Genomic DNA, 25,158 nt, shown 5'->3' with positions numbered 1-25,158 from the left:
GGACCAGGTGGCAGCAGCCCTGTTGCACGCCTGTTGCCTGCCCGCCCTCCGGCTCCTGCCAGCGTCCTGTGCGCTCCCAGCGCTCTTCCACCCCCGAGTGACTTCCTTCCACGGAGACTCTCCCAGACTCTCCTTCACCCTCAAGTAACCCCGGGACAGGTGGCTCCTCTGTGCTCCCCCAGGCTTGAATTTCCCCAAGTGGCGTTTGTCACGTGTGTGACAGTAAGGGGCCACCGCGGGCCTCACAGCTCACTGTGACCCGCAGGCTCTGAATCCACTCCAGTGGCTCCGGTCCTTCATAGCGCTGCCAGATTAAGCAAACAAACAAAAATTATTTTAAAAGACACACAGTCAATTTGAATTTCATATAAGCAACAAATTATTTTTTATCACAGGATCACAACATTGCATACTTACACTAAAATTATGTGGTGTTTGGGACATATACTAAAGAGTTACTCGTTTATTGGAAATTCAAACTTGACTGGGCGTCCTCTATTTCATGGCACCCCGACCTTGGGTGGGCGCCAGCCTCTAGGAACAGGTTTCCAGGATGGAGTGGGGCCTCCCGGGTGGCCCCAAACCGTGGTGGCTCGAGTCATCTCACTGGGCCCCACACTCCACACCCAGCTGAGGAATTGCCTTCGTCTGGAAGCTTCCTTGGCCTTCTGTGGCCAGGCTCAGAGAGGTGCCTCCCCTAGTGTCCCCATGCACATGCACACGCATGCACACACATATACACACACATGTACACACACCGCAGAGCCCTCGCCTCCAGACTTCCCTCCATCCCAGTGAGGCCACCGTGTGTCCTTTCTGATGTCTGCTCCAGGGCCTGCTCCTCCCCTGGGCCCTGCGCAGAGGGCCCCTCCCGATGGGGGGCCCCATCTCTGTGGCTGGCTGGGTGGCACCAGGCCCACAGTGGTGCAGTAAGTGGCCTCAGCCCCGGCTGATGTTTTTTCTGCCTAATTTTAAAAATACATTGTAATAGAAATCACAAAACAGAACAACTGGGCTATTCCAGAGACATGCTTTATACTCATAACTTAAAGAGCTTGTTTTAAAAACTGACTATAAAACCACTTAATTACTTGGCTTTAAAACCAGCCATGTGGAAATTATGTTCCCGTGATGTACATTCGGAGGTGATTCTGGCAGGAGGAACTCTGCGTTGGCACGTACTGTTCCCGGCTCCCTGGGGCCACCTGACGTTTACACAGCCCACGTGGGCCCTGAGCTGCCTTTGTGGCTATTCCGAGCCTGGCAGGGCCACGGCGGGAAGAAGGGTCACCCCTGTCACCATCAAAGGTGAGGGGCTCAGGGCCCAGCAGCATGCATGTCACAGTGCCTCGTCCCGGAGCTAGGCAGGAGTGAGGCCAGGGCAAAATTCCCAATATTTTGAATATGAATCTTGCAGTCTTCCCTCCACCCCCAGCCCCACCCATCCATCCAAGTGCCATTAATCTATGTATCTGCTCACCGACTGTCTCACCCACCCATGAACCTGCCCACCACCCACAGGTGTGCGTGCGCCCACTCAGTTCCCCCCCGCCATTCCGTGCCACTGATCTACACAGTGCCATCTACCATTGTCTGCCCGCCAGTGTATCTACCCAGCCATGCCTACACCCTCCCACCCTTCCATCCGCCCGTCCATCCAGCAAGACTTCACTGAGCTCCCCCTATGCCTGGCCCTGGGCAAGGAGGGGCATGTGTGGGGTGTGACTGGGACACACTGTGTGCCCGCAAGGACTCTTAAACCACTGTCCTGAGGAAGAAGAAGTCCAAAGCGGAGGTGTACAGACTGCTGTGGGGCTGCCATAGAAGACTGGGCACCAGCATGGAGCAGGGAGTGTTTCCTAGCGGAGAAGACATTTGAGTTGGCCTTTGAAGGATGTATAGGAGTTGGCCATGCAGAAGAAGGCAGGACATCCTGAGCAGCACTTTTTGTTCTAAAGTTCAAGACCCTTAAGCTCAGATCCTGGCTGGCCCCTCTCTGGCTATGTTCCTGGTCAAGTCCCGGTGTCTTTGGAGTTCAGTTTCCTCACCCACAAAAGGGGGGAGCTTGCTTCCTCTGAGCCGCCCACCGCACGCACCAGCTCTGCCTTCCAGCCCGGCTCTCCCTCTGCGACTCACAGAGGCTGGGCTGGGACACCACCCACGCCCAGGTTTCCCCCGCCGTGACTCTACCCCACCTGTGGCTTCAGATGCCATGTATGCACCCCACGCACCCCAGTCCGACGCCTCCCTGACCCGAGCCCAGCTCTCCTGGGGCCTCCTGGGATGGCCCATGGCTTTCCAAAGGTGTCACAGGCCCTCAGAGCTCTTCCCTCGGTTTCCCCAGGAGACTTCTCTGGGCTCTTCCCAGGAAGCGGAACCCTCCCAGTCACGCCGGAAGCTTAGGGTCACACTCCCCCCTGCCCCCACGAGGACACAAGAGCAGCTGAGGTTCTGTGCTGCAGACTCCATGGCCTTTGTCCATGTCTGCTCCGAGACTGCCTCCAGCCCACCACGCCACGCCCACCCCCACGGCCACCACTGCGGACTGTCCACGCTGACGCGGGGGGCGTTCGCCAGGGGCTCCAGGCCTCCAGGACCCCGTGCACAGACTCCTCCCAGCCCTCAGGCCCCACCTGCACCCCTCTGCCCCTTGTCCCCAGCCGGACGCCTCCCGCGCTCCTCAGAATGCCACTCTCCTTGGGACGTCAGGGCTTTGCCCCCGTTGCCTCTCCCGGACGCGCCGTCCCCTCCCTCAGGATGCCCTCTGACCTTCTCACCCTGCGGCCCCGCTGGCCTCGGTGCATCTTCCCTGACGTTCCTTCCCACGCCACAGCCCCGCCCCAGGGGTCTCATTACCTTGCTGTACATCTGCAGCGGTAGTTCTCACTTTTACAATTATCTTACTTCTTCGTTTTCTTATGAGTTGTCTGAGCTGCACGCACACGGCCCCGTCCTGGAGGCGCCCTGGGGACGGGCTCGTCTGTGGACTGAGTGAGTGCCCACGGCCTGGGAAAGTGCCAGCACCTGTGGGTCCCCGAGAGGGTCTGAAGGTTTTAATCGGCAAATATGAGAATAAAATCTTGTATGAAGTGGTGTGGGTGACAAAATTACAGTCTTAGGTGTGAGCCCAGGCCTGCACTTGTGCGCTGTGTCTCTGGGCCAGTCGGTTGACCTTTCTGGGCGCCAGGAAGCTCCCACTTGTCGAGGGTCAGTTGTGAGGACTGATGAAGTGAGATTCATGCCGCACTCGGCGCCCAGCAAACGGGCCACTCAGTGAGTGGCAGCTTCCCTTTAAGTCGGCGTCAGTTAACGACGGCCGGGAGTGACGGTGCCCCGCACAGGGCTGACAGCAGAGGTCCCGGTGTGGGGAGTCCCAGCACTGCCCTCCCCCAGGCAGGGCTCTTGAGGCATTTTTATCAGAAAGCTTGCCCAGTAAGTCCAGGGGCGAAGGCTGGCGCATCCTTGCCAAGGTCTGGGGCGTGTCCCTGAGAATGGCCACAAGCCTACGGCAGAGACACCGCACTCCAGCCAGGCCGCCCTTCAGCCCCACGCAGGGACGTGAGGGGCAGCCTGCAGATGGGAGAACGGTGTCAGCCAAGGCTCCCGGCCTGGCCCCGTGGGCCGTGGACCCCGGAGAGGCCCCTGGCGGTCAGTGTCTCCACAGAGGTTGGCCTGTGGGACGTGCCCTCCCTGCCCCTCGTCCTCGTGGGAGAGCCCCGGCGGGGTTTCCCTGCCTTCTCGTGGGAGGCGCCCGGAGGCTCTGCCGTGAGCAAGCGTCGGGCCCATACTCACGTCGCTCACGTGTTGTGACGCCCAGGTGGCGGGGCTGCCTTCAGGAGCACGGTCGTGTGTGTGTGTCTGTGCGTGTGTGTGGCTGTGCGTGTGTGTGTGTGTGTGTGTGTGTGTGTGTGTGTCTGTGCGTGTGTGTGGCTGTGCGTGTGTGTGTGTGTGTGTGTGTCTGTGCGTGTGCTCACGAGCATGAGACGGGAGATGCCAGGACGTTCTGCCTTGAGAATAAAGATGGTCTTGGCACAGGTTTCACCCCCGCCTGCCCTGTCCCCAGGCACTTGGTCCCCACTCTCAAGAAACAGAGCCGCATCTCCTCTTCCTCCTCCTCACCTGGGTAGGGGCTAGGGGCTGGGGCACCTGTTTTGTGGCTAAAGATTTTGATCCTGTTGGAGAACGATGCAGGTCACCTGGCTCCCCAGACCAGCCCGCCCCGGCCCTAGCCTCTCCCACGAGTTTTCTTTGGCCGTAAAGACAGGAGATATTCCGCTGGGCTTTGCTGAGAGCTGGGCGGCCTCTGGGCAAAGCATTGACCTCTCTAAAGAGTGGGGCAGTAACGGGTGGCAGTGAGTGGACACATGTAAAGCCCTCAGAGTAGCGTCTGGCAAGCCGGTGCCCATAGGTGCTGTTATTGCTGCTGCTATCCTTACTGTTGCTGTGACCGTAATTATCATCGCTGGCCAGAGGGGCTCTGCACATTGTCACATCTGCTTGTCACAACAGCCGTGTGAGCTCTTAGTGCTGTCAGGGGTGGTGTGTGATTTTAATGGCATTCTAGTCTGAGTATGGCCCAGAAATACCCGCGTCCTGCCCAGAGCACAGCCCCTGCTCCCTGGGCGGGCCCCCAAGGGGGAGATGCCCGCAGAGCAGCCGACAAGAAAAGCCAGGACCGCTGGGCTCCTGGCCAGGCCCCCACCCCAACCTGAAGCTCGGTGGAAGGAAGAAACCACAGAGGGGAGTAAGGAGGGGGTGTCCCACTTCTGCTCAAAGGGTGCGATCGAGGCTCCCAGGGGCCGCAGAACTGACTCGAGGCCATGCCTCTGTGTGCACGGCCGGAATTCAGGGCGGGCTCGCCAGGTTCCAAGCCTTTTCTTCTGTGCCTGGCAGAGTTGAGCTAGGTGGGACACCCAGTTGGCTAGGTAGGAAGCCCCTAGTCACTGCAGAGTTGAGCTAGGTGGGACCCCAGTTGGCTAGGTAGGAAGCCCCTAGTCACTGCAGGCATCCAAGCAGAGAGGCAAGAGCACCATCTTGGTGATTCCAGCATCAGAAAATGTGCTGGTCCCGTTGGCCCCCCGCCAGCTCCGAGTCTCTGCAGCTCCACTTCCCCCTAGTTCCGAGTGTTACCACGTCGTGAATGGCAGGAGGGGGCTGGCTCAGCCCACCCCGCCCTGCCCCTCCCACCCCGCCGCGCTCTTCTCTCTGCACCTGTGCGAAGGGCGTGCTCTGGGTGTAGGGTCGGGAGGCGTCATGCAGGACGATGTCCATCCTTCCCGATCCGGAAATGTCGATGCCGTGGTGGTTCACGCCAGCCTCCCCGTGGTTGTCGAGAGCCCTTGGGAAATCTCCTACCGCAGCGCTCTTTCCCCAAGACCTTTAATTAAATCATCATCATTTGCAGTGGGAAGGATGAGAAGAAATTGACAAAACAGGCTACTCATCCTTCCCTTTATGGCTGAGTATTTGCTCAGTGCACCTGCTGCTTATGGGGCCTCCACTCTGGGCTCAGCCCTGGGCCAGGGCCTACGGCCAGCCCCTGCCACTGAGGGTAGAAACTGTGGGACTTGCTGGTGTTTGATGCACATGGTGAGAGCATGGGAGGAAGGGTGGGAAATGGTCCCGTCTCCCACCCCACCCCTTCCTGGGGACCTGCTGTCCCCACTGGCAATCAGTGGTGCCTGGCAACACCGACACCTCCTTGCTGACAATCAGTGAGTGGCACTCAGAGACAGCAAGGCCCCACCTCTGACAGTGGCACTTTCAAACCACGGCTGAGCTCTCGGTGACCCTGGCTTTCCCGAACTGTGCTCCTGCCCTCCTCCTACCGCTCTGCCCACTCCTCAGTCTCTCCGCAGTCCCCAGGAGGGGACCGGGCCTTGCGGGCTCACTGCTCCCGACTGGCATCTGGTCCTGCCTCTTCCGCAGTCCTCACGTGGCCATGCCCCCCCCACGGCCTCCTCGTCCCTTCTGTCTGTGCGCCTGCCAGGGCCTCCTGGACAAGGTGGGCCCACCGGCAGCCTCTCACTGACCGCCCTCTGTGGGGCTCAGACCTACCCAGCCCCAGGTACCACCACAGCTCAAAGATGCTGAGGCTGAGAGGGAGGGAAGCGCAGCCTGTGTCCTCACCCAGCTCCGCAGTGTGGCAGGAGGGCTCCGACCTCTGACCCCACGTCCCGGCCCCCGCGCGCCAACCCCGCAGTGACTGGGGTGGTTACTGTCCTCTCTGGAGCTCACTTGCTTGGCACCATGAAATGGGGATAATGGTAGTAACTACCTCGTCAGAGGGTTGTTGACAATATGTATAAAGCACTCAGTCCAGTGCCTGGCATACAGTAAGTGCCAAATGAATGCTACGCACGATGACTTCATTGCCGGCGCTGCGGTGCACCCTGCACGATGGGCGGCGCTTCCTTCACGCGCACTGTGAATCGTGTGTCGGCGGCAGCCCCGCCCGGGCCGCTCCGGACGGAGGTTAGTTCCCCGCCTGGGCACCCGGAGCTGCGCTGGCCGCTGTGACCCGTTCTCACGCCCTTCCGTGAGCACAGAGCACCAGGTGGGTGACTGGCCGGGCCCGTCCGGGGGAGACCTGGGCTCACTCTGAGTCTTCAGCCGCCTCCTCGGGCGAGAGTGATGAGAACGGCTTCTGCTCGAAGCCCCTGGAACCTCGGAACAGCCCGACCAGCAGCAGCAGTGCTTTCCTGGTTTCCCAGACATTTGGAGAGAGAGCCTTGGAGCCTCCGCGGTTATGCCTGTCATCTCTACCCAGGAGGCCACCGCCGCTTTGAAAGGCGTAACACAAGGTACCGAGATACATTCCCTCGCCTGCCACTGTTCAATTAGGGGGCAGATAAATGAACCAATTGTTCACAGATCTAATCGTACATAGTTAACGCGACTGTCCTGATAAAAGACGATCTTCCAAAACACAGTCGCTCCAGAGAATTCGCCATCCGCCACGCTCCGCCCGAGCAAACAGGCTCTTTAGCATTGTCTGCAAAATGTCCTCAGACAGCCAAACAAAGTGCAATTAAACCGTGTTCACGGCAAAGCCTTGGCGGACAGCCCCTTCGGGGAACTGAGATCACAGCGAGGTGGCGGAGGACGGCGGGGCCTCCGACTTCACAAATGCTGCAGACAAGACTATTAATAAGTCCGGGCTGTGCAATGCTGGTGGCAAGTTACTTTTATATGTCCTGAAATAAATTTACCTCATTTAGTTAATATTGATCAGACACAAGATTTTCCAGCTCAGCCTCGTGGCCAAGGGGGGAGGTTTGCTTCTCCTTAAATGCACAAATATTCTTGGGGACATTTCCTGGCATTTCAGCGATAGTCAGGCCAGTAATTAAAACCGAAGCAGCTCCTTCCTCATGCTGCACTCCGTGATCGTGCTCGGGCGATGTTCTACTACATCACGCGGACGCTTGTCAGTTCGAGCCTCCGCGCAGAGGCCGGGCGCGGCTTTCCAGGCAGACGGAGCTGCGTCTCGTGCCACACGTCGTGGGGTCTTGAGCGGGTGGTTTCTCCTCTGCAGGCTTCTGTTTCTTTGTCTGCGAGAGAGACGAGAGCGTCTCCCAGGTGTAGCTGTTGTGAGATAAAGTCAGAGTCGGTCTGTGCGAGTGCCCAGCGCGGAGCCAGGGCCACGGCCAGCGCCTCCCGCCCCCACCCCGGAAGGAGTTCAGGTCTGCACAGAGACGAGCTGGGAGCCACCGGCCCGTGCCAAGGGGTGCACGCGGGAGCTGGGACGCAGGGTGACGACTCAGCTGGCAACTGAAGGTGCATTAGGCTCACGGTGCACAGCCCTCCCTCCTGTGAACTCGCACACGCACTCGCCACAGCCAGTGCAGTGGATGGAGGGAAGGAAGGAAGGAGAGAGGGAGAGAAAAGTGGATTAAGAGTGTTAATAACGGACTGTTTATAGATTACCTAGAAATAAACCTTAATTTTAAAAACACGTTCTTGCTAAGGTACATTCTTAGGCCTTTGCTCACAAGCATGATCCTCTTTCATAAAAGTATATTATTTGTTGGGTTTTTTCCTGATCACAAATTTAACACGATCATTTAAAAATGTCAATTTGCAAAAACGTGTTTAGTCATTCTACAAATTCGTTTTGCGTACCTCTCTCGGGCTGGGCAACATGCTACACGCTGGGCACAGAACCGGAAAGGAAGGACAAGGGCCACGGCCTGGTCACCCAGAAACAGCGTTTCTAACATCTGCTCTGTTTCGTTCAGTCTTTTTCTATGTGTTCATACATATAAATGTACATGCCCTCTATATAATATACCTATATTTGTGTATTTGTGTGTGTCATGTGTGTGTTTATGTGTTTACGTGTACACACACATACATACTCATGTACATATACTCATTTAATTACTTGATTTTATTTTGTCATGGAGCCTACCGCTCTCTGAGATTATTGTGTTCCTGCACTCATTTTACCACCTGCCTCTTCCACTCAGATATGGGCCCACAGGAGGGTGACTCTGTCCTACCCTGTCCCCCACCGCGTCCCCTACGCCTGACTCAGTGAATCCGTGCTCACTTAATGAGCGAAGAACACAAACCCCGTGCACGGCGTTGCCCCTCCTCCCCCTGGGCAGTAGCTGCTCTCGCTTTCTCCTTCGTGCCTTTGCTAGGCTCCTCCAGCTGAGTAGAGGACAGGGAACCCTGCTGCGGACAGACAGGCAGCGCCACCCGCCCGGCCTCCTCCGTCTGCTCGGCTCCTGGTGCGTGCATTGGCATGCCATCGCAGGCGGCCGGGGCCTGCACCCGCCTGTGCCAGTGTATTTTGGGGAATCGAGCAAATCTCTTTCACCACGCTATGAGCGAACCCCAGACGGCGTCCCCAGCTCAGCCCTGCCCAATTCATAGTTCACCAAGGGGTTTTATGACGTCTTATTTGGGGAATGGAGCTCTTCTGACTTGTGATATGCCTCTCTTGGTTGAGGAGCCACTGAAAATGTCTCAGCAAAACTCCTGGTCTTGGTAGATAAGACCTAGGACGGGAGAGCCCCTGGCAGGCTGAGCCAAAGGTGCCTGTGAGCGGGAGGCGGCGGGAGGGAGCTGCCAGCAAGCCGGGAGGGGCCTGGGATCGGCTGCCTGTGGGACTCAGCTCTGGATCCCGCCATGACGACGCAGGGCTTGGCCAGAAACCACAGCCGGTGTCAGGGGCGGAAAGGGTTCAGACAGGGCGTGGAGGCTCCTTACGCAGCAGGCGGGAGGGCTGAGTGCAAGGTCAGAGAGGCCGCTGCGACCACCAGGAGGTCACGGGTGCAGGAGCCTCAGAAAGCAGCTGCATTCTCGCGGCAGGCAGGCGGGAGAACAGCGGCGTCCACGCACAGTGGCTGGTCTGAGGGGTAGAGAGGGTGCTCCCAGCCCCCAGCCCCCAGCTCCCAGCCCTCAGCCCCCACCTCCCAGCCCCCACCTCCCAGCCCCCAGCCCCCACCTCCCAGCCCCCACCTCCCAGCCCCCACCTCCCACCTCCCAGCCCCCACCTCCCAGCCCCCACCTCCCAGCCCCCACCTCCCAGCCCCCAACCCCCACCTCCCAGCCCCCATCTCCCAGCCCCCAGCCCCCACCTCCCAGCCCCCACCTCCCAGCCCCCAGCCCCCACCTCCCAGCCCCCACCTCCCAGCCCCCAGGCCCCACCTCCCAGCCCCCACCTCCCAGCCCCCACCTCCCAGCCCCCAGGCCCCACCTCCCAGCCCCCACCTCCCAGCCCCCACCTCCCAGCTCCCAGCCCCCACCTCCCAGCCCCCACCTCCCACCTTCCAGCCCCCACCTCCCAGCCCCCACCTCCCAGCCCCCACCTCCCACCTCCCAGCCCCCACCTCCCAGCCCCCAGCCCCAACCTCCCAGTCCCCACCTCCCAGCTCCCAGCTCCTAGCCCCCAGCCCCCACCTCCCAGCCCCCACCTCCCTGCTCCCAGCCCCCACCTCCCAGCCCCCAGCCCCCACCTCCCAGCCCCCACCTCCCAGCTCCTAGCCCCCAGCCTCCCAGCCCCCAGCCCCCACCTCCCAGCCCCCAGCCCCCAGCCTCCACCTCCCAGCCCCCAGCCCCCACCTCCCAGCCCCCAGCCTCCACATCCCAGCCCCCAGCCGCTAGGCGGTGGGCGGCCAAGAGGGCTGAGAGTGTGGGCATCAGCACAAAGCAGAAGGGCCCCACCGATGTGTCACATGCATTCTTCAGGCGTTGCTGAGCACCTACTGCGTGCTGGCGGGGCTGCGGGCCCAGCAATGATCGGGCAGCCTGTTCCCTGACAGTGTGGCTGTGGGGGCGGGAAGGTGAGTGGGCGCAGGGCTTTTTAATTTGATCAGGTCCCATTAATTTATTTTTGTTGATGCTGTGATTGCCTTTGGGGTCTTCTTCATAAATTCTTTGCTTAGGCCAATGTCTAGAAGAGTATTTCCAACGTTTTCCTCTAGAATTCTAATAGTTTCACACCTTAGGTTTAAGTCTGTTACCCAGCAGGAGTTTCTTTTTGTGACAGGTGAAAGGTGTGGGTCCTGTTTCAGTCGTCTACATGTGGCTATCCAGTTTTCCAAGGGCCATTTATTCAATAACGATTCTTTTCCCCAGTGTATGTTTTCATCTGCTTTGTCAAAGATTAGATGGCTATATGAGGATGGTTTTAAATCTGGGTTCTCTGTTCCTTTCCACTGGTCAATGTCCCTGTTCTTGCGTCAGTTTCAGGCTGTTTTCATCACTATAGTTTTGTAGCATAGTTTGAAGTCTGGTAAGCCAGGCCGGTTCTTTTTCTCACTTTACACCTTCTCTGGCTGGGCCGATGCGCTCCCAGGACCCCAGCCACATGTCTGCACGTGGAGCTCCCGATGTTCCCCACCCGTGCAGATTCCCTTACGGAACGCAGCCCCACTAGAAGACCCCCATGGCCTTCCCTCTGCTGGGTGCACCCCAGGAGCCAACTATATTTTCAGCTCCCCAAATCAGCTCGTCCTCCTGTGTCCCCGGCTCCATGAAGGGCACTGCCAGCCACACTTTGCCCAAGCTTGAAACTTGGTCTGCTCCCACGTGTCTCCATTTTATCTGTGACCCACCAAGTTCACTGACTGGAGCTCTGACTCGTACTTGACATCTGCCCGAGGCCAGGTCACCAGGGTATCTCACCTGGTGAACCACCTGGGCCTCCTCATCGGCCCCCAGCCTCCAGTGTGCACCCCAGGCCTTCTCTGCTGCAGCCAGAGGGAGGGAGGCCTCTTCACAAGCTGGACGTGGGTGCCGTGGGCCCCTGGGTGCTGCAGGCAGCCCAGGACTGCTGGAACCCAGGCCACACGGAGGCCATGCCCGCAGGTGAGGTCGAGGGAAAGACCCATCAGTGCCAGACCCAGGAGCGCTGGCGGGAGACCCTAAAGGGCTCTAGCGGGACATGATCCTATAGATTTGCGTTCACATAAACCCAGATCGCTCGTGACCTCCCTAAGAATAGATCTTTCTGATTCAAGAAAGCAACAGAAAGAATGAAGAGCCTCCTATTTCTGTAATACTTTCAAATGTTTGCCTGACGGGAACCTCAGCCCCGAATTTGGAGTTGGGGGCAGGGACTTGCTTAAGGCCCATCTCGGTCAAACTGCACCCTGGGACTTCTACCTGCCGCACAAAGGACCGTCCTGGGGCGCTTTGCTCCTGAAAGGCAGGATGGCCAACTGGAGTGTGCCCTGATGTCCCAGCAGGACGCGTCTTCCCGAGGGCCAGGCGCTGGCAGAATTCTTGCTCTGCGTGACTCACACAGGCTCCCAGGCAGACCAGTCCCCGCGCCGGGGCAGGTGCCACAGTGCCTTTGCCTCCTCCACTTCCCTCGCCGGACACGTCTTGTCTGGCCGGGAATAGACGAGGCAATCGGGTTCTAAATAGAAAGTAAATCCAGATGACACAGATCCTGGGGGTGTGGTGGGGACCTTTTAGGGCTAAACTTGGCAAAGGCAGACTAAAAACACCCCTCCCTGGGTAGAGAGTTTTGAACGGAAACCAGAGCTCTGTGGGGCCTTGCTCGCCACCAGAGCTCCGGCAGAGGGGAGCCGTCCTGTCTGGATGCTGTTTGTTTTCCTTTTTTTTTTTTTAACTTGCGAGTCAGGAGTTATGATTTGATGGGCTGTGCGGGAGGCAGCCTGGGAGGCTGGCACCAGCTTTTCTGCCGTGGGAAGATGACGTGGACCGGGGAGGGCACGTGGCAGCGTCCAGTGGGCCAGGAGGGCCACACCTGGTTCCCGCGGGAACCAGGTAGGATGAAGGCTGGGGAGGCAGGAGGTGTAGACTCGTCTGAACAGCTAGAGAAGCGCATCCAGGGCTCTGGGTTCAGGCAGACCACTCGGCCTGGCGGGGGGCGGGGGGGACGGGAGGTTCAGCCCAGTGTGTCCAGGGTCTGCCTGTCGTGTGCCGGGGGTCTGTGTCCCGTGCCGTGAGCTGCATCTCCTCTGTGTGGAAGCGCCTGACGGCTTCCACCTGCCGACTCGGGGCTCACGGTCAGCACGCTCTCCCGTCAGCCGTGAGCCCCTCGGTCGGGGCTCGGCGAGCACGGCCCTAATGAGCTGGCTAACGCTGTGAGAGAGCGAACCGGGGACCAGGAGGGAAGGAGGCATGCGAGGCCCTGCCCTCCCAGCCTTCCCTTCCGCTTTACGTGGCCAGAAATCCACCCCAGGATGGACCGTGAAGACTTTTGGATGATGCCATTTCCATCCTTTGGTTATGGGAGGGATCTTTCTAGAACCTTCCAAGTCCATGGCACCAGGACCACCAGTGTTTGTTAGCTCCCCCCTGGGCAGATGCAGCAATACCATTGGCAGCGGACGAGTTGTCGCATGTTGCGGGCGAGACGTAGGAGGCAAGGGCTGGCCGTGTGATCCCTGCGGGGCACTCGGGCTCCTGGCCTCAGCTTCCCTGTCCGAGAAACGGGGATATCGCACCTTCCTAGCAGGTGTGCTGTGCGTGTCTAATAAAACAAGCGAGTCACTGACCCTTCCTGTCCCTGTCCCTGCAAATCCGTAGCCGTCACTGGGAGGGATGCTTCTCACGGACCGCCGCCCGTCAGATGCGCCTGTCAGATCTTTCTCTTCCACATATGTCAGCACGTTGCCTCTGATTTCCCAAAACCCAGCCTCACGGGCCCCCGGAAGCCAGCACAGGTACCATATGTCTCCCCGGAATAGTAAGCAGTAAAAATACACAGTTTAAAATAGAGGCTGGTTCCCAATTTGGAAGAGCAATCTGCCAGCTCCGCCTGACGTGATGCTAATTGATTTGTTTTCTTTGCTCCAATAATTCCTTCCTGTCAGCACTTTCTTCTTCCCTGTCTTTCCTGGCCTCCTCTTCCGACTCTGCAGCCAAAATTAGCCCCGACAGAGATTGCTGGGCCCCGGAAGCACTTCCTCGGGCTTCGTTTCTTCTCGTTGCCACTGGCAGTGCCCTGGGCTCAGCAGAGGGCGTGGGCAGGGCAGGAGCAGGCTGTATGGAGAGACGGGCCCCCACTCCCGGAGTGAACAACCCGACACCCCTTCACTAGGATCCCAGCCCTGCTGGGCGCCAGCCCCGGAGCTCCAGGCTGGGGACACGGCCGTGAGGAAGACATGGCACCGCCAGGCTGCCAGCCTCCAGGCCGGAGGGGAGGCAGACCTGTCACGAGAACACCTGAACACAAGATTCTGGCAGGAGGGCAGGGGAAGAAGTGGCATGCCTCTGCATCCTAGAGGGCTTCCTGGAGGAGGTGACCTTCTCAGTGTGCCTCAGAGAACGAGATAACAGATAACAAGGGAAGGGTATCCCTTCACTGGAACAGGCTGAATTCATGCTGCAGCCCCTGCAAAGAGGGACACCAAAACTAAATGAGAAACAATCAGGGTTGTCAAAGTTTTCCAGAATTTGTATTCAGAAAGTGAAAGAAGCTATTTTGATCTTATCACACATGTACTTTGCGTCATTTTGGAATTTAAGTTTGATTCTGAATTGCCAATGGCAGGCTGGGGTGTCTTGGCCCTGCCGAGCATCCTGCCCACTGAGGGGACAGGACACACACAGGTGGTCAGGGTGCCAGCGGTCCCCACCAGCTGGGGTACACAAAGAGCTTGGTGTGGCTGACGTGGAGCCTGTGGGGTGGGGAGGTGAGGATGGAGGGGGCGGGGCAGGGCCCCCCCCACAAGCCTTTGGTCCTGTGTCCCTGCTGCCAGGAACACTCCCAGGTTTCGGGCCAGATGTCCACCCTCTGCAAGGCTCCTCTGGACATCTCCTCCTCTGGAAAGCCTCCTCCTTGCCTTCGCACCTGCCTGCACCTGCCTGCCCCTGCCCGCACCTGCCCGCACCTGCCTGCACCTGCCTGCACCTGCCTGCCCCTGCCCGCACCTGCCCGCACCTGCCTGCACCTGCCTGCCCCTGCCCGCACCTGCCTGCCCCTGCCCGCACCTGCCTGCCCCTGCCCGCACCTGGGTGCTATTCTCTCTGCTCTCTGCTCTCACAATCCAGTCACCCCGAATCCTTGCTTGGACTACGTGCTGTCGTGCTATGCCAGAATGAATGAATGACTCTCCTTCACTAATGTGTGAAGCTCTGAGTGGAGAAGAGGAATAAGTGAATGAGATTTTTTTAATGACTTTTGCGCTCCAAGCTACCTACATTTCGTAAGGACGCTTCCTCCCATGGGAGAAAAGCAAACAAACAGTTCCCTGAGGAGCCCGCGGAGCTGCCGCGCACCCACTCCCGCAAGCGTGTTTCCCGCCGCCGGGCGTGGGCTAACTGCCAGCTCCGTGTCGGGCCTGTGCTAGTTGCTCGAGGTACAGGGGCGGCTGCTGGGGCCGGTGGGCAAACAGTGGCTTGGGAAGAACATTTGGAAAACCGAGTCACAGGAAAAGTGCTTCAATGAGGGGACCAGCTGCCCTGGCCTCGTGGCCGGCCGGAGCCAGGCGTGTGGGTCCCGCCCTGGGCGTGCGCGTGTCGCATGGTCGGAGCGAGCCGTGTGGAAGGCCTCTGCGCACGGACCCGTCTTCCTGGCTGCCCCGGGATCCCTGTGCGGTGCAGAACGTTAGAGGGAGGATGGCGGGGCGCGGCCGGGGCCACGGGCCACGCCGAAGGAGCTCCCAGCGGCCCGAGCTGGGGCAGGTCGAGCAACAAGGTAGAACCGTCTTGGATTACAGCTCAAAGCGTAAAATAAATATTCACGAGCTCATAGCGATATAGAAAAGCGATTGAATCAGTAAATAACGGGGAAGAAGGGACATACCGCCCTGCAGATTTCCAAAGGATTCATGTAGCTACTCCACCCTCGGGGGCGGGGCCGACCCTCGCTCCGAGCACAGTGGCTGCCTTCCGCAGAGGACTGTGGGGAGGAGGGAAATCTTGACAGACACCCCTCGCCAGGCGGTGCCCGGCACCGGCTGTGGCCAGTCCTGCAGGTGGGCAGCGTGCACCCCCCGGGCCGTAGCGGCCGACTCGCCTCGCCTCGAGCTCTCCCCCAAGAGCCCCCAGCAAGTGAGGGGCTTTCCACGGAGTCCCCGACCAGTCCCCCAACACTGCCGGGCCTCGAACAGCAGCAAGATCTGAGCCCGGGGCGGCGTGGTGACCGCATGCAGTGAGGGCCCTGGTGGGATTCTGGGGCGCAGAAGCAGACACTGGCGACCCTGAGCAAAGGACAGCGTTCGGATAGGACTAGTGTGCCGCGGCTGGTCTCCTGGTGGTGACGAGCCCCACACTGGGGCAAGATGTGGACAACGGGAGACAGGCTGGGTGGCAGATGGGTACTGGGGACTATCTCTGCAACCTTTCTGTCCATCTGAAACTGTATTAAGACAAAAATATAAAAAATGATAAAAAAGATAAAAAGATAAAAAATGTGGCCCTGTAATAGCAGGGCTGACAGTTGCAAAGGAAGAGACCCCGCCCCATGAAACGTGGTGGGTGTGTCCCCCAAGACACGGCTGAGGTCATCTAGGAGGCAGGGAGGCTGGAGGGAGGCCAGTCCTGGAATGGCTAAGGAGCTACCTGTGGAGGTTGGGGTCTCCCTGGGGCCACCAGGGGCTGTGAAGGGCTCACAGGGTGTGTCCCCTGTGGGGAGCAGCATGAGGCTAGGCCCGGAGACCAGCGATCGGCCGCTCAGCCGACCAGGGGCCCGTCCTGCCCCCCCACGCTGGGACCCACCCAAACTGGATGGCTGGGCCCCGCCACTGACCCTCCCTGGGAAGTGCTCAGGGCTCCCCTTTTCTCCACCCGTGGTGGGGACAGAGGCCCGCCCCGGGCCTGCCCTGAGGCCCTCCCTGGCCTTTCTGTGAGACGCAGGGAAACCCCTCGGTGCCCTGCACAGTGTCCTGTGCGGCCAGCCGGGTGGGCGGGAAGCCGGGGGTGTAGGAGCGTGGGGGGGCAGGAGCCTCGGGGCAGGAGCTGGGGGGGGCAGGAGCGCGGGCGAGCGCAGGGGGCCGGTGGGCAGGAGAGCGCTTGCAGGGGCAGGAGCTCGGGCGGGGCGGTGGGGGGCGGGCAGGAGCCCAGGGGCAGTAGCAGGGGCAGGAGGGGGGGTGGGGAACAGGAGGGGGGGGCAGGAGCGCGGGGGCAGGAGCACCCGGGGGCAGGAGCGCGGGGGGGGGCAGGAGCACCCGGGGGCAGGAGTGCGGGGGGGGGGCAGGAGCACGCCCCCCCATGGGGGGGCAGGAGCTCGGTGGGCAGGAGCGGGGGGGGGGGGGGCGGGGCGGGGGAGGGCAGGAGCGCGGGGGCAGGAGCACCCGGGGGCAGGAGCGCAGGGGGGGGCAGGAGCTCGGTGGGCAGGAGGGGGGGGGCGGGGCGGGGGAGGGCAGGAGCCTGGGCCGGGCTCCAGGCTGGCGCAGCTGCGTAGCCGTGGGGCCGCTGTTGCTGTCCTTGAAGAAGCAGGTGTCGGGTGGAGTTGCCTGTCCTCTTGATGGGCCTTGTCTGCCGATTTCAGAGCAAAGCAGTCTGAGGCCAACACTCGAGTGTCTGGGTCTCCTGCCATTCCCTACACGGGACACATGTCCTGGATCTGCCCATTCCGCCAAATCCAGCCTGGACAGGTGGTGGCCTCCTGAGTGACCCGCTCCTGTGCCGCCCCTTTGTCTCTACCGGCACTAGGGGTTCTTGTGAAGACCCAGCCAGGCCACTCCCCCGTTCCCGGGAGAGGCCTCCTTCCCGCAGAGCGAGACCGCGGCAGAGCTGCCCCTGCGCTGTGTGCTTCCTGGCCGCCAAAGACCTCCACGGGGGGGCTGGAAACTGGGGAACTCGTGCTCTCGCCGTCTGGAGGGGGAGTCCGGGCTGTTGGCAGAGCTGGTTCCTTCCGGAGGCTTGGAGGGACGGCCTGCTCTGTGGCGCGTCCCTGTCCCTCCAGCCTCTGCCTTGCCTTCCCTCTGCACCTCTCGGGCCCCTCTTCGTGTCCGGATGCCGGTCACGGGTGCCAGGGCCCTCCCCAAATCCATGATGGCCTCATCCTGAGACCCTTGGCTCCATCTCCAAAGACCCTACTTCAAGTAAGGTCACAGTGACCAGAACGGGGCTTGGACGTCGGCACATCTTTGGGGCCCAGCAATGCACAGCAGCCCTCTGCAGCCTGGCAGCCCTGACCCTGCTCCTCCAGCGCCATGGGCTCCGCCCACTCGGTCCCCCGCCGGGGCCCCGCACCTGCCCCTGGGCCCCCAGCTCAGCCCGCTGGCTCCATGCTCTCCTGCCCCGGAGGCAGCCCTGCCGGCCCCCGCCCCCGTCGGCCCTCCCGGCCAGCTGGTCCTGCCACCTGGTCCTCCTTCAGGCAAAGGTCATCCCCGAAACCGCATTTCACACACGTGCCACTCGTCTCGCACGTTGCAGACGGGCTCTCGCATGGCAGAGACCGCGAGCCTCGCGCTCACGGCGCGCTGGGCGTGGGGAGAGCCTCGGCACCGCGCTCGAGGAGCGATGCAGGGCGGTGGCTGTGCTGAGCTGCGGGGAGGCCACGGCCACTCCTGCTGCGCGCCCTCCCGTGCGCAGCGCCCAGCGAGCCTCCCGGCCCATCTGTGTTTCAGATCATCCTCCTGAGCTCCTCGCTCGGTGACCGCGACCAGAGCCTCTTCCTCAGCGCAGACGAAGGCGCCACCTTCCAGAAGCAGCTCGTCCCCTTCTTTGTGGAGACCCTGACTTTCCACCCCAAGGAGGAGGACAAGGTGCTGGCCTACACCAGGGACAGCAAGGTAAGGAAGCCTCCGTGGCAGGAGCCCTCTGGGCTGATGTCAGGTGGAAGAGCCTCATTCAGGCAGGAGGGACCAGAGCCCCAGGCCGACTGTGGGGGGGGGGCACTGGGGCCGCATGGCCCGTGATGGCTCTGCTCCTCGAGGCCCGTGCCAGGGCATGTGTCCACCGTCAGGAACTGCGCCGCTTGGCTGCGTGGCCGTGGGGACGGCGCAGCGGGGACAGGCGCCCGGGCACAGAGGCATGAGGACAGGGCAGAGGAGCCCGTCCTCCCAGAACATTCCGCACTCCCTTGCTGGGCCGCGCCGGGCCTTTCCCTCAGCCTGGAACACGCTGCCACCTTCCCCAGAGCAGCGAGCTGTTCTTCAGATCCCAAATCAGCACCCCTCCTCCCGGAGCCGGGACCCCCAGGGCCCCTGCAGGAAACGGAGGCTCTGCCCAGGGTGGGTGAAGAGTGAGGGATGGAGAGCGCAGGGCCAGGTGCGGGCCCTGGGCCATCCCGGGTGGGAGAGCACAGGGCCAGGTGTGGGCCCTGGGCCATCCCGGGTGGGAGAGCGCAGGGCCCCCCTGGGCCTGGCGGCGGGGGCAGGCGGGAGGAGGCCCTACAGACGCAGCAGCCAACGACCACAGACGTGCTGGCCTAGCCTGTCGCAACCTTCCCCTCTCACAGCTCTGGAGGCCAGAAGTCCAGAATCAGTCTCACTGGGACAAAACCAAGGTGCCAGCAGGGCCACTTCCTCCAGTGCCCGTGTATATGTGTGTCTACATGTGTGTGCGCACCTGTGTGTTGTGTGCATGTATGTATATGCATGCATGTATGTGAGAGAGAGGGGCATCTCCCTCTGCCCCTCCCTTTATAAGGGTCCGGGTGTTTGCATTCAGGGCCCATCCAGATATTCCAGAAAAATCTTCCCATCTAAAGATCTTAACAATCACACCTGCAGAGTCCTTTTTTGCTCCATAAGGTCAAGGCCACAGGTTCCAGGGATTGGGGCACGGATATTTCTTGAGGCCAGTAGAAGGGGCTCCACAGTCCAGGGAAAGCCCGATGGGAGGCCTGGCCCTGCTTGGAGCAACTGAGCCCCTGCCACATTGTAGCTGAACAGCCAGGGGCCAGAGGAATCCCCCCAGCCTCCTCTTCCTACCCCCCGTCTTCTGCTGGCCCTTCCACAGGCTGCATCCAACCAGAAGGCCGAGGGAGTGAATCTGAGGGCTCATCCACACAGGCATCCCCAGGCCAGGGAGGGGTGGGGAGGGCCAGCACAGACCTGCAGGGTCAGCAGTCAGGGGAGGAGCCCTCTCTGTGCCACCAGGCAGCTTGGGCCCCGCTGCACATGCTTCTAGACCGTGTGCTCCTTCTTCCCGGCACCGGCGACGTGTAACCATACGGTTCTGCTGCTGTTTGATTATTGCTGCACCAGGCGCACACTTGGGCGAGCCCCTTTAGGACAGGGCAGTGTCTGGTTATGTTCACCATTTTAATCTCAGTGACCTGGCTGAAAATATTGGTTGGAAAGACAGGTTGAGAATGGATGGATAGATGGTGGACGGGTGGGTGGATAGATGGATGGATGGAAGGGTGGATGGATGAATTAATGGAAGATGGAGGGATGGATGGCACTTTGTTAGATGAATGAATGAATGAATGAATGAATGGTGAATCTTTCGCTAGGAATCACCCAGGGCGGGGACTCCAACTGGAGATTCCAGGCTGGACTGAGCCGCAGCTGTCAATAGGACCTGGCCCCTCGCCAAGGCCTGGTCCTTGCCGATGCATCCCTGCGTCTCCCCAGCCTCACGGGCGGCCTCTTTGCTCTGGCGCCTTCCGTGGGGGCAACATGTGCTCCTGGGTATTAATAGCACCACTTAGCCTTCCATGTAATTAGACTAAAGCACAATCACGGAGACTTATTTTCTTGCAGAAATTGACTGCATTGCAATTGCTCTTTAATTTATGGTGCCCTGAAAAATTAATGGAGCTGAAATCTTGGTTATTTGCCTTGGTTCTTTTCTGTAACTACGAGGAAAGAAAAAGAAGGCTTAGTGCAGTTTTCGAAGGAATGAGGAATTAGAGGGAATTAATAACAGCGGGGCTTTAGTTTTGGGGGCCGTGCGGTTCTCAAGGCTCTCTAGTCCCGAGAAGCAGAGGGTGCAGGGGAACAGGCGGCTTTCGACTCCGACAGTCCGGGCATCGGGCAGGCATCTGCGGCAATGCTGCTGGATGGCACACGGCCCCAGACGCCAAGGCCCCAGAACACGCGTCCCTCTTGTTCTGGCTCTGCAGGGCCTGCTGGAGTCGGCTGGAAACAACTCCGGCTACTGCGGGGTCAGGTCGTGACATGACCCTAATTCTGGGAGCATGCTCTCTCAGGACGGGCGGAGCCGCCGCACGAGCAGCCTGCGTGTGGTGCTGACCTGGAGGACGCCACGTGCACTCGCGTGCCAAGCCCGGGGTGCCAGCAGGCTGGGCACGAGCTCTCTGTCACAGGGACTTGTGGATTCCTAGGAAACCAGAGGCCTGCCTCCATTTCCTTCCCTTCCTCCCTCCTCCCCATGCCTGCCCTGCCTCCAGCAAACAGCCCCTCCCCCAGCCTCCGAGACTGTCCTTCCTCATTTAGCGCCCCCTTTGCTGCGGCGCTGTGATTCTGGGCACCGTGCAGCCACCTAGTTTGGAGCCTAGACACCTTCCTGGGCGAGACTGAACGCGGTGTCTTTCAGGCTCAGCACACTGCTTCAGGCTCCTGAGAGTGGCGGGAGGAAGAGCCCGGCAGTCCCTTAGCGCCGGCTCGCTGGGTGCTGGCGTGAAACTGACCAGCCCGCGCCCCCTTGCTCAGACCTCAGACCTGCTCGCTGGCTGCGCCCTGGGCATGCGCTTCTAAGTCACAGACTCACTTTTTTTTTTTTTTTTTCTTTTTTTTTTTTTTTTTTTTACCACAGGTTAGCAGAGTGAAAGACTCACTTTTATATTTAATTTTATTTCATTTCATTTCACTCTGCATTAAGAACCTCTTCTCCTTCCCAGCACTGTGAGAAATTGATCTGGGCCCAGGATTGCCATCCAGAGACCTAGCAGGGGAGGGAAGAAAGACACCTTGGGATGAGCAATCAGGGAAGACTTCCTGGAGGAGGAGTGTTTCAACAGAGGTTAAAGAGTGGATCAGAATGTACGCTTACTTTTTAATACAACTTCAGAGCAATAAAGATGATCACATAAGAAAGAAAAGAAAAAGAAACCTCACAGTCCTCTAGCCCCAAGTAAAACAGTATTCGAATTTGTCTATTTCAAAGAAAAGGTAAGAAGTGCTATCATAGCAGCGGGTGGGGGTGTGGGAAGGGGAAGAGGCCTCCTAAGACGAGGGAGTGAGGTGCGGACTGCAGGGTGGACGCTCCGAGTACCAGTGGGCAGACGGCTGCCCACAGGGCTGCGAGCTCCGAGCCATGTTTATAGCTCCCGCTGATCTCAGACTTCAGAACTGGGAAGAAATTGAGCTTCCCTCGAGAAATAGAACAATTGTGTGAGCAATGAGAGCCTTTTTGCTCTAAGCATTTTTGTCTGCCAGGGCTCAGGGCAGGAACTCTGTACCACTCTGGATGTTTTAAACAGAAAAGGGATTTTATAGGAAGGATTGGTGCTGTCTAAATTATTGGCAGGGCTGAGGAGGGGGCTTCAGGCCAGGCCCCCCAGGATACCTCCAGAAGCCTGCAGTGATGACCGACCAGAGAGCTGCTACCTCTGCCCATCAGGTGGGGGACCAGGAGCCTGCCGCATTGCTGAGGTCAGGAACGCATGGCTGGTGCAGCCGGTCACCACTGCAGCAGCCCCCACTGCCTGGCGGCTCCCACAAAGCCGTGAGCGGGCACTGGAATGCGGAGTCCAGCGCCATCACTGCCTGTGGGTGCAGCAGCTCCACCTGCTGCTCCCTGCAGCTCCTATCGTATCGTATGGGGCTGCTCCAGCAGGCTGCATCCACTCCTTCCTGCATGCCAGTGGGGCAATTAAATTAACCCCTCCCAGGACATCTCTCTGTAGGGTTAGCTGCAGTAACTGATATGTCCTTGATGTGTTTATTCTTGTTTATTTACTGGTGTTTATCTTTTATAAAGCAGAAATGTTCTATTTCTGCAGCAATTGATGGTGGGCAGTAAAATCACCTACCGTGAGAGCGAATTGGAAAGGCTTCATAAAGCTCTGGGCAGTCGTTGTAAACACAAGTGCATCCACAGCAATGACATGATAACGCCATCCGCGAATGCGGGGGTTTCACTGCCTGGCTCCCAGACACTGACGGCTCTGACTCATTTTTTTCCCTTATTGACTGAAGTAGAAGGGTCCCTGGCCTGGATCACTCAGATGACCCAGAGAGAGGACTAGAGGTGACCAGTCATCCTTCTTGGGGTGGGGATGACTCCTTAGCTACTGGTATAGACCTTGAGCACAGGTCTATGAGGGCTGAATTGCTGCTGTAAGGGAATGCTGTGCAACCTTCAGTAACTAACTTAACCTCTCTGAGTTTCAGTTCTTTCATCTGTAAAAAGGGAAAATTGCCCATCTTATGGATGTGTTCGTGAGTGTGTATGTGGGTGTGTTCATGTGTGTGCATGTGCATGTGTGTGCATGTTAAATGAGGCAGCATCTGACAAGCACAGCCCGCGCCTGGCTCCACAAAAGCCTACCGTTGCTGCCAGGCTCTCTCACCGAGGCCCAGACAGAAGGTCAGGACGACCAGAGGCTGCGGCCGCAGGTGTTTACTGAGCGCCTACTCCGTCTGGCACTGTCCCCGTGCTCAGTAAGGGCCACGGTGCAGCAGCTGTCCCTGGAGTGGGTGTCCTCTCACAGCCTCCGTGGGACATGTGCAGGGACAGTCCGGGGCGCAGGGCCTGTCCACTGTCCTGCAGCTGCGGGAGATGGGCGGAGGGAGGGGTGTTTGCTGACAGCTCACGGGGGGCAGGGCCTATTTCCAAGGAATCCCATTCACAGTGGGCGAGGGCACAGGCTGCGGGAGAGGCCCGGCCCGCTGAGCTGGCGTGGGGGGGACAGGGCCCTTCCCAGCGTCCCGTCCAGGACTGCAGCTGGCTCCTCTGATCCTCTGGTTTCCCCGTGGCAGGGCTGCGCTGCGGCGGCCTGCGCGGGGGTCCCGAGGAGTGTTCCTGCTCGCCTCAGAGCACGAGCTGCGGCCTAAGCCTCCCTGGGCGGAGCTTCCTCTTCGCAGTTGGAGGGACTTTAGCGTCACTGCGACACCCTGTAGAGCGTTTCATCTCTGAGCCCCTGAGGCTGCCCGCCGTGCCCGGCAGGGAGGCCAGGGCAGGCAGAGGCAGCCAGGGCTGGGGTGCCGGCCTGGGGCCCTGCTGGGCGGGGGGAGGCGCCTCTGGGATTTGGCTGGATGACCCGGCGGTGATGGGAGGGAAGGAGGCCATTTGCTGAGACCAGAGATGGGGAGAGAGGAGAGGAGGGGCTGGGAGCGAGCAGGAGTTGTGGGGGACAGTGCTGGAGGGAGTGGCCATGGGGAGGGCGCCCCGAGTCAGGGCCACCCGGGCCTTCTGGGGGTGAGATTCAGAGAAGGAGGGTGTGTGTCCTGAGCCACGCACGGGGCCTTGGCAGCAGCAGCCTCAGGACCAGGCGAGCTCCCTGCCTCGGGGCGAGTGTACACAGCGCTCCCGCGTGCTGCACCGTTTCCGGAGCTGGGCAACAGCTGGGAGCAAAACAGGCACGCCCGGCCGCGTGGGTCCTTCCCAGATGAGCGTGGAGCACGAGCGGACAGTGAGGGCTCAGAAGGGCGACCGGCCGGCCGGCTGGACAGCCGGGCACTCCTGAGAGGGCGGGGCAGGGGAGGGGGAGCCGCCGAGGGGCGTGGCCTCTGTGTGGCAGAGGAGCCCCAACTGCAGGCCTGCACCTGCAGGGTCAGAGGCGGTGACGTCGGGCCCAGTGGCGATGGGCACGGGGTGAGGGACGTAGAGCAGGCCAGACGTGAGGCGCTACAGGCCAGAGACACGGGCTTCTGAGTGTCGCACGCGGGCACACTCCCGTGGGGTCCCTTCCCTGGCATGGCCATCGCTGGCAGTGGGATTGAGTGTCCGGCAGAGAAGACCACACTGCAGGCTGGCTCTCTCTGGTGCCCTGGGCCTGGGCACGGCCTCTGTGACGTCACAGACTGGGTTCCAGCCCTGACTCTGCAATGCCAAGGGCGAGGCTTCTGCACAAGTGGCCTGAGCAAAGGCCTGACCAAAGCGGGTGACTTGCCGGGCGCGGTGGCTCACGCCTGTAATTCTAGAACTCTGGGAGGCCGAGACAGGAGGATCCCTTGAGCCTAAGAGTTCAAGACCTGCCTGGACAATAGTGACACGCCATCCTACAAAAAAATTTTTTTTGATCAGCTGGGCATGGTGGTATAGCCTGTAGTCCCAGCTACTCGGGAGGCTGAAGCCAGAGGATTGCTTGAGCCCAGGAGTTTGAGGTTGCTGTGAGCTATGATCACGCCACTGCACCCTACTGGGGCAACAGAGTGAGATGCTGTCCCAGAGAAAAGGCAGAAGGGAGGCGACTTTAACTGAGTCTTGAACACTGACCAGGAAGGAGCACGGGCATTCCAGGCGGAGGGAACGGCAGGTGCAGATGCTCACAGAACTCTACGTACACCTTAGTGCCACGAGCATGAGTGAGCCCGAGCCAGCTGTGCCCGGGTGCTGGCATGCCGGGAGAGAGCAAGGGCAGCAGTGGGAGGGGCCCTGGCGGCCTCAGGGGGGCTGCGTGCCCACCTACAGGAATAGGCTGTACACATCCCCTAGAAGGTCTGAGTGGGAGAGCAGTGTGGCCAGGTGTGTGCTCTGCAGCCCCGGAGGCCATGAAGACAGCGTGGCCCAGCTGGGCTGTGGCCGTGGCGGGGAGGAGGTGGCCTGCAGCAGACATGGGCTACGCAATTGCATCTGAAGCGCGGTGACCTATTGAACGTGGCAGAATGGACCCAGTGAGGCCAGGGCCCTGGCCTTAGAAGC

The 25,158-nt window shown here is 60.1% G+C and overlaps 1 protein-coding gene across 2 annotated transcripts in view; it reads left to right on the top strand.

Annotated features, from left to right (window-relative positions):
• SORCS2 (sortilin related VPS10 domain containing receptor 2) overlaps positions 1 to 25,158 on the top strand; it is a 516,842-nt gene that overhangs the window by 403,523 nt on the left and 88,161 nt on the right. For both annotated transcript variants that reach the window (XM_075992934.1, XM_020282017.2), the window contains exon 4: positions 18,006 to 18,170. In XM_075992934.1, coding sequence (XP_075849049.1) covers positions 18,006 to 18,170 — 165 coding nt within the window. The remainder of the gene's footprint in view (positions 1 to 18,005; positions 18,171 to 25,158) is intronic.

Source organism: Microcebus murinus, chromosome 16, assembly GCF_040939455.1.
Source record: "Microcebus murinus isolate Inina chromosome 16, M.murinus_Inina_mat1.0, whole genome shotgun sequence".
In the NCBI taxonomy this organism is placed as follows: domain Eukaryota; kingdom Metazoa; phylum Chordata; class Mammalia; order Primates; family Cheirogaleidae; genus Microcebus; species Microcebus murinus.
This window is presented reverse-complemented; position numbering and strand designations above follow the sequence as displayed.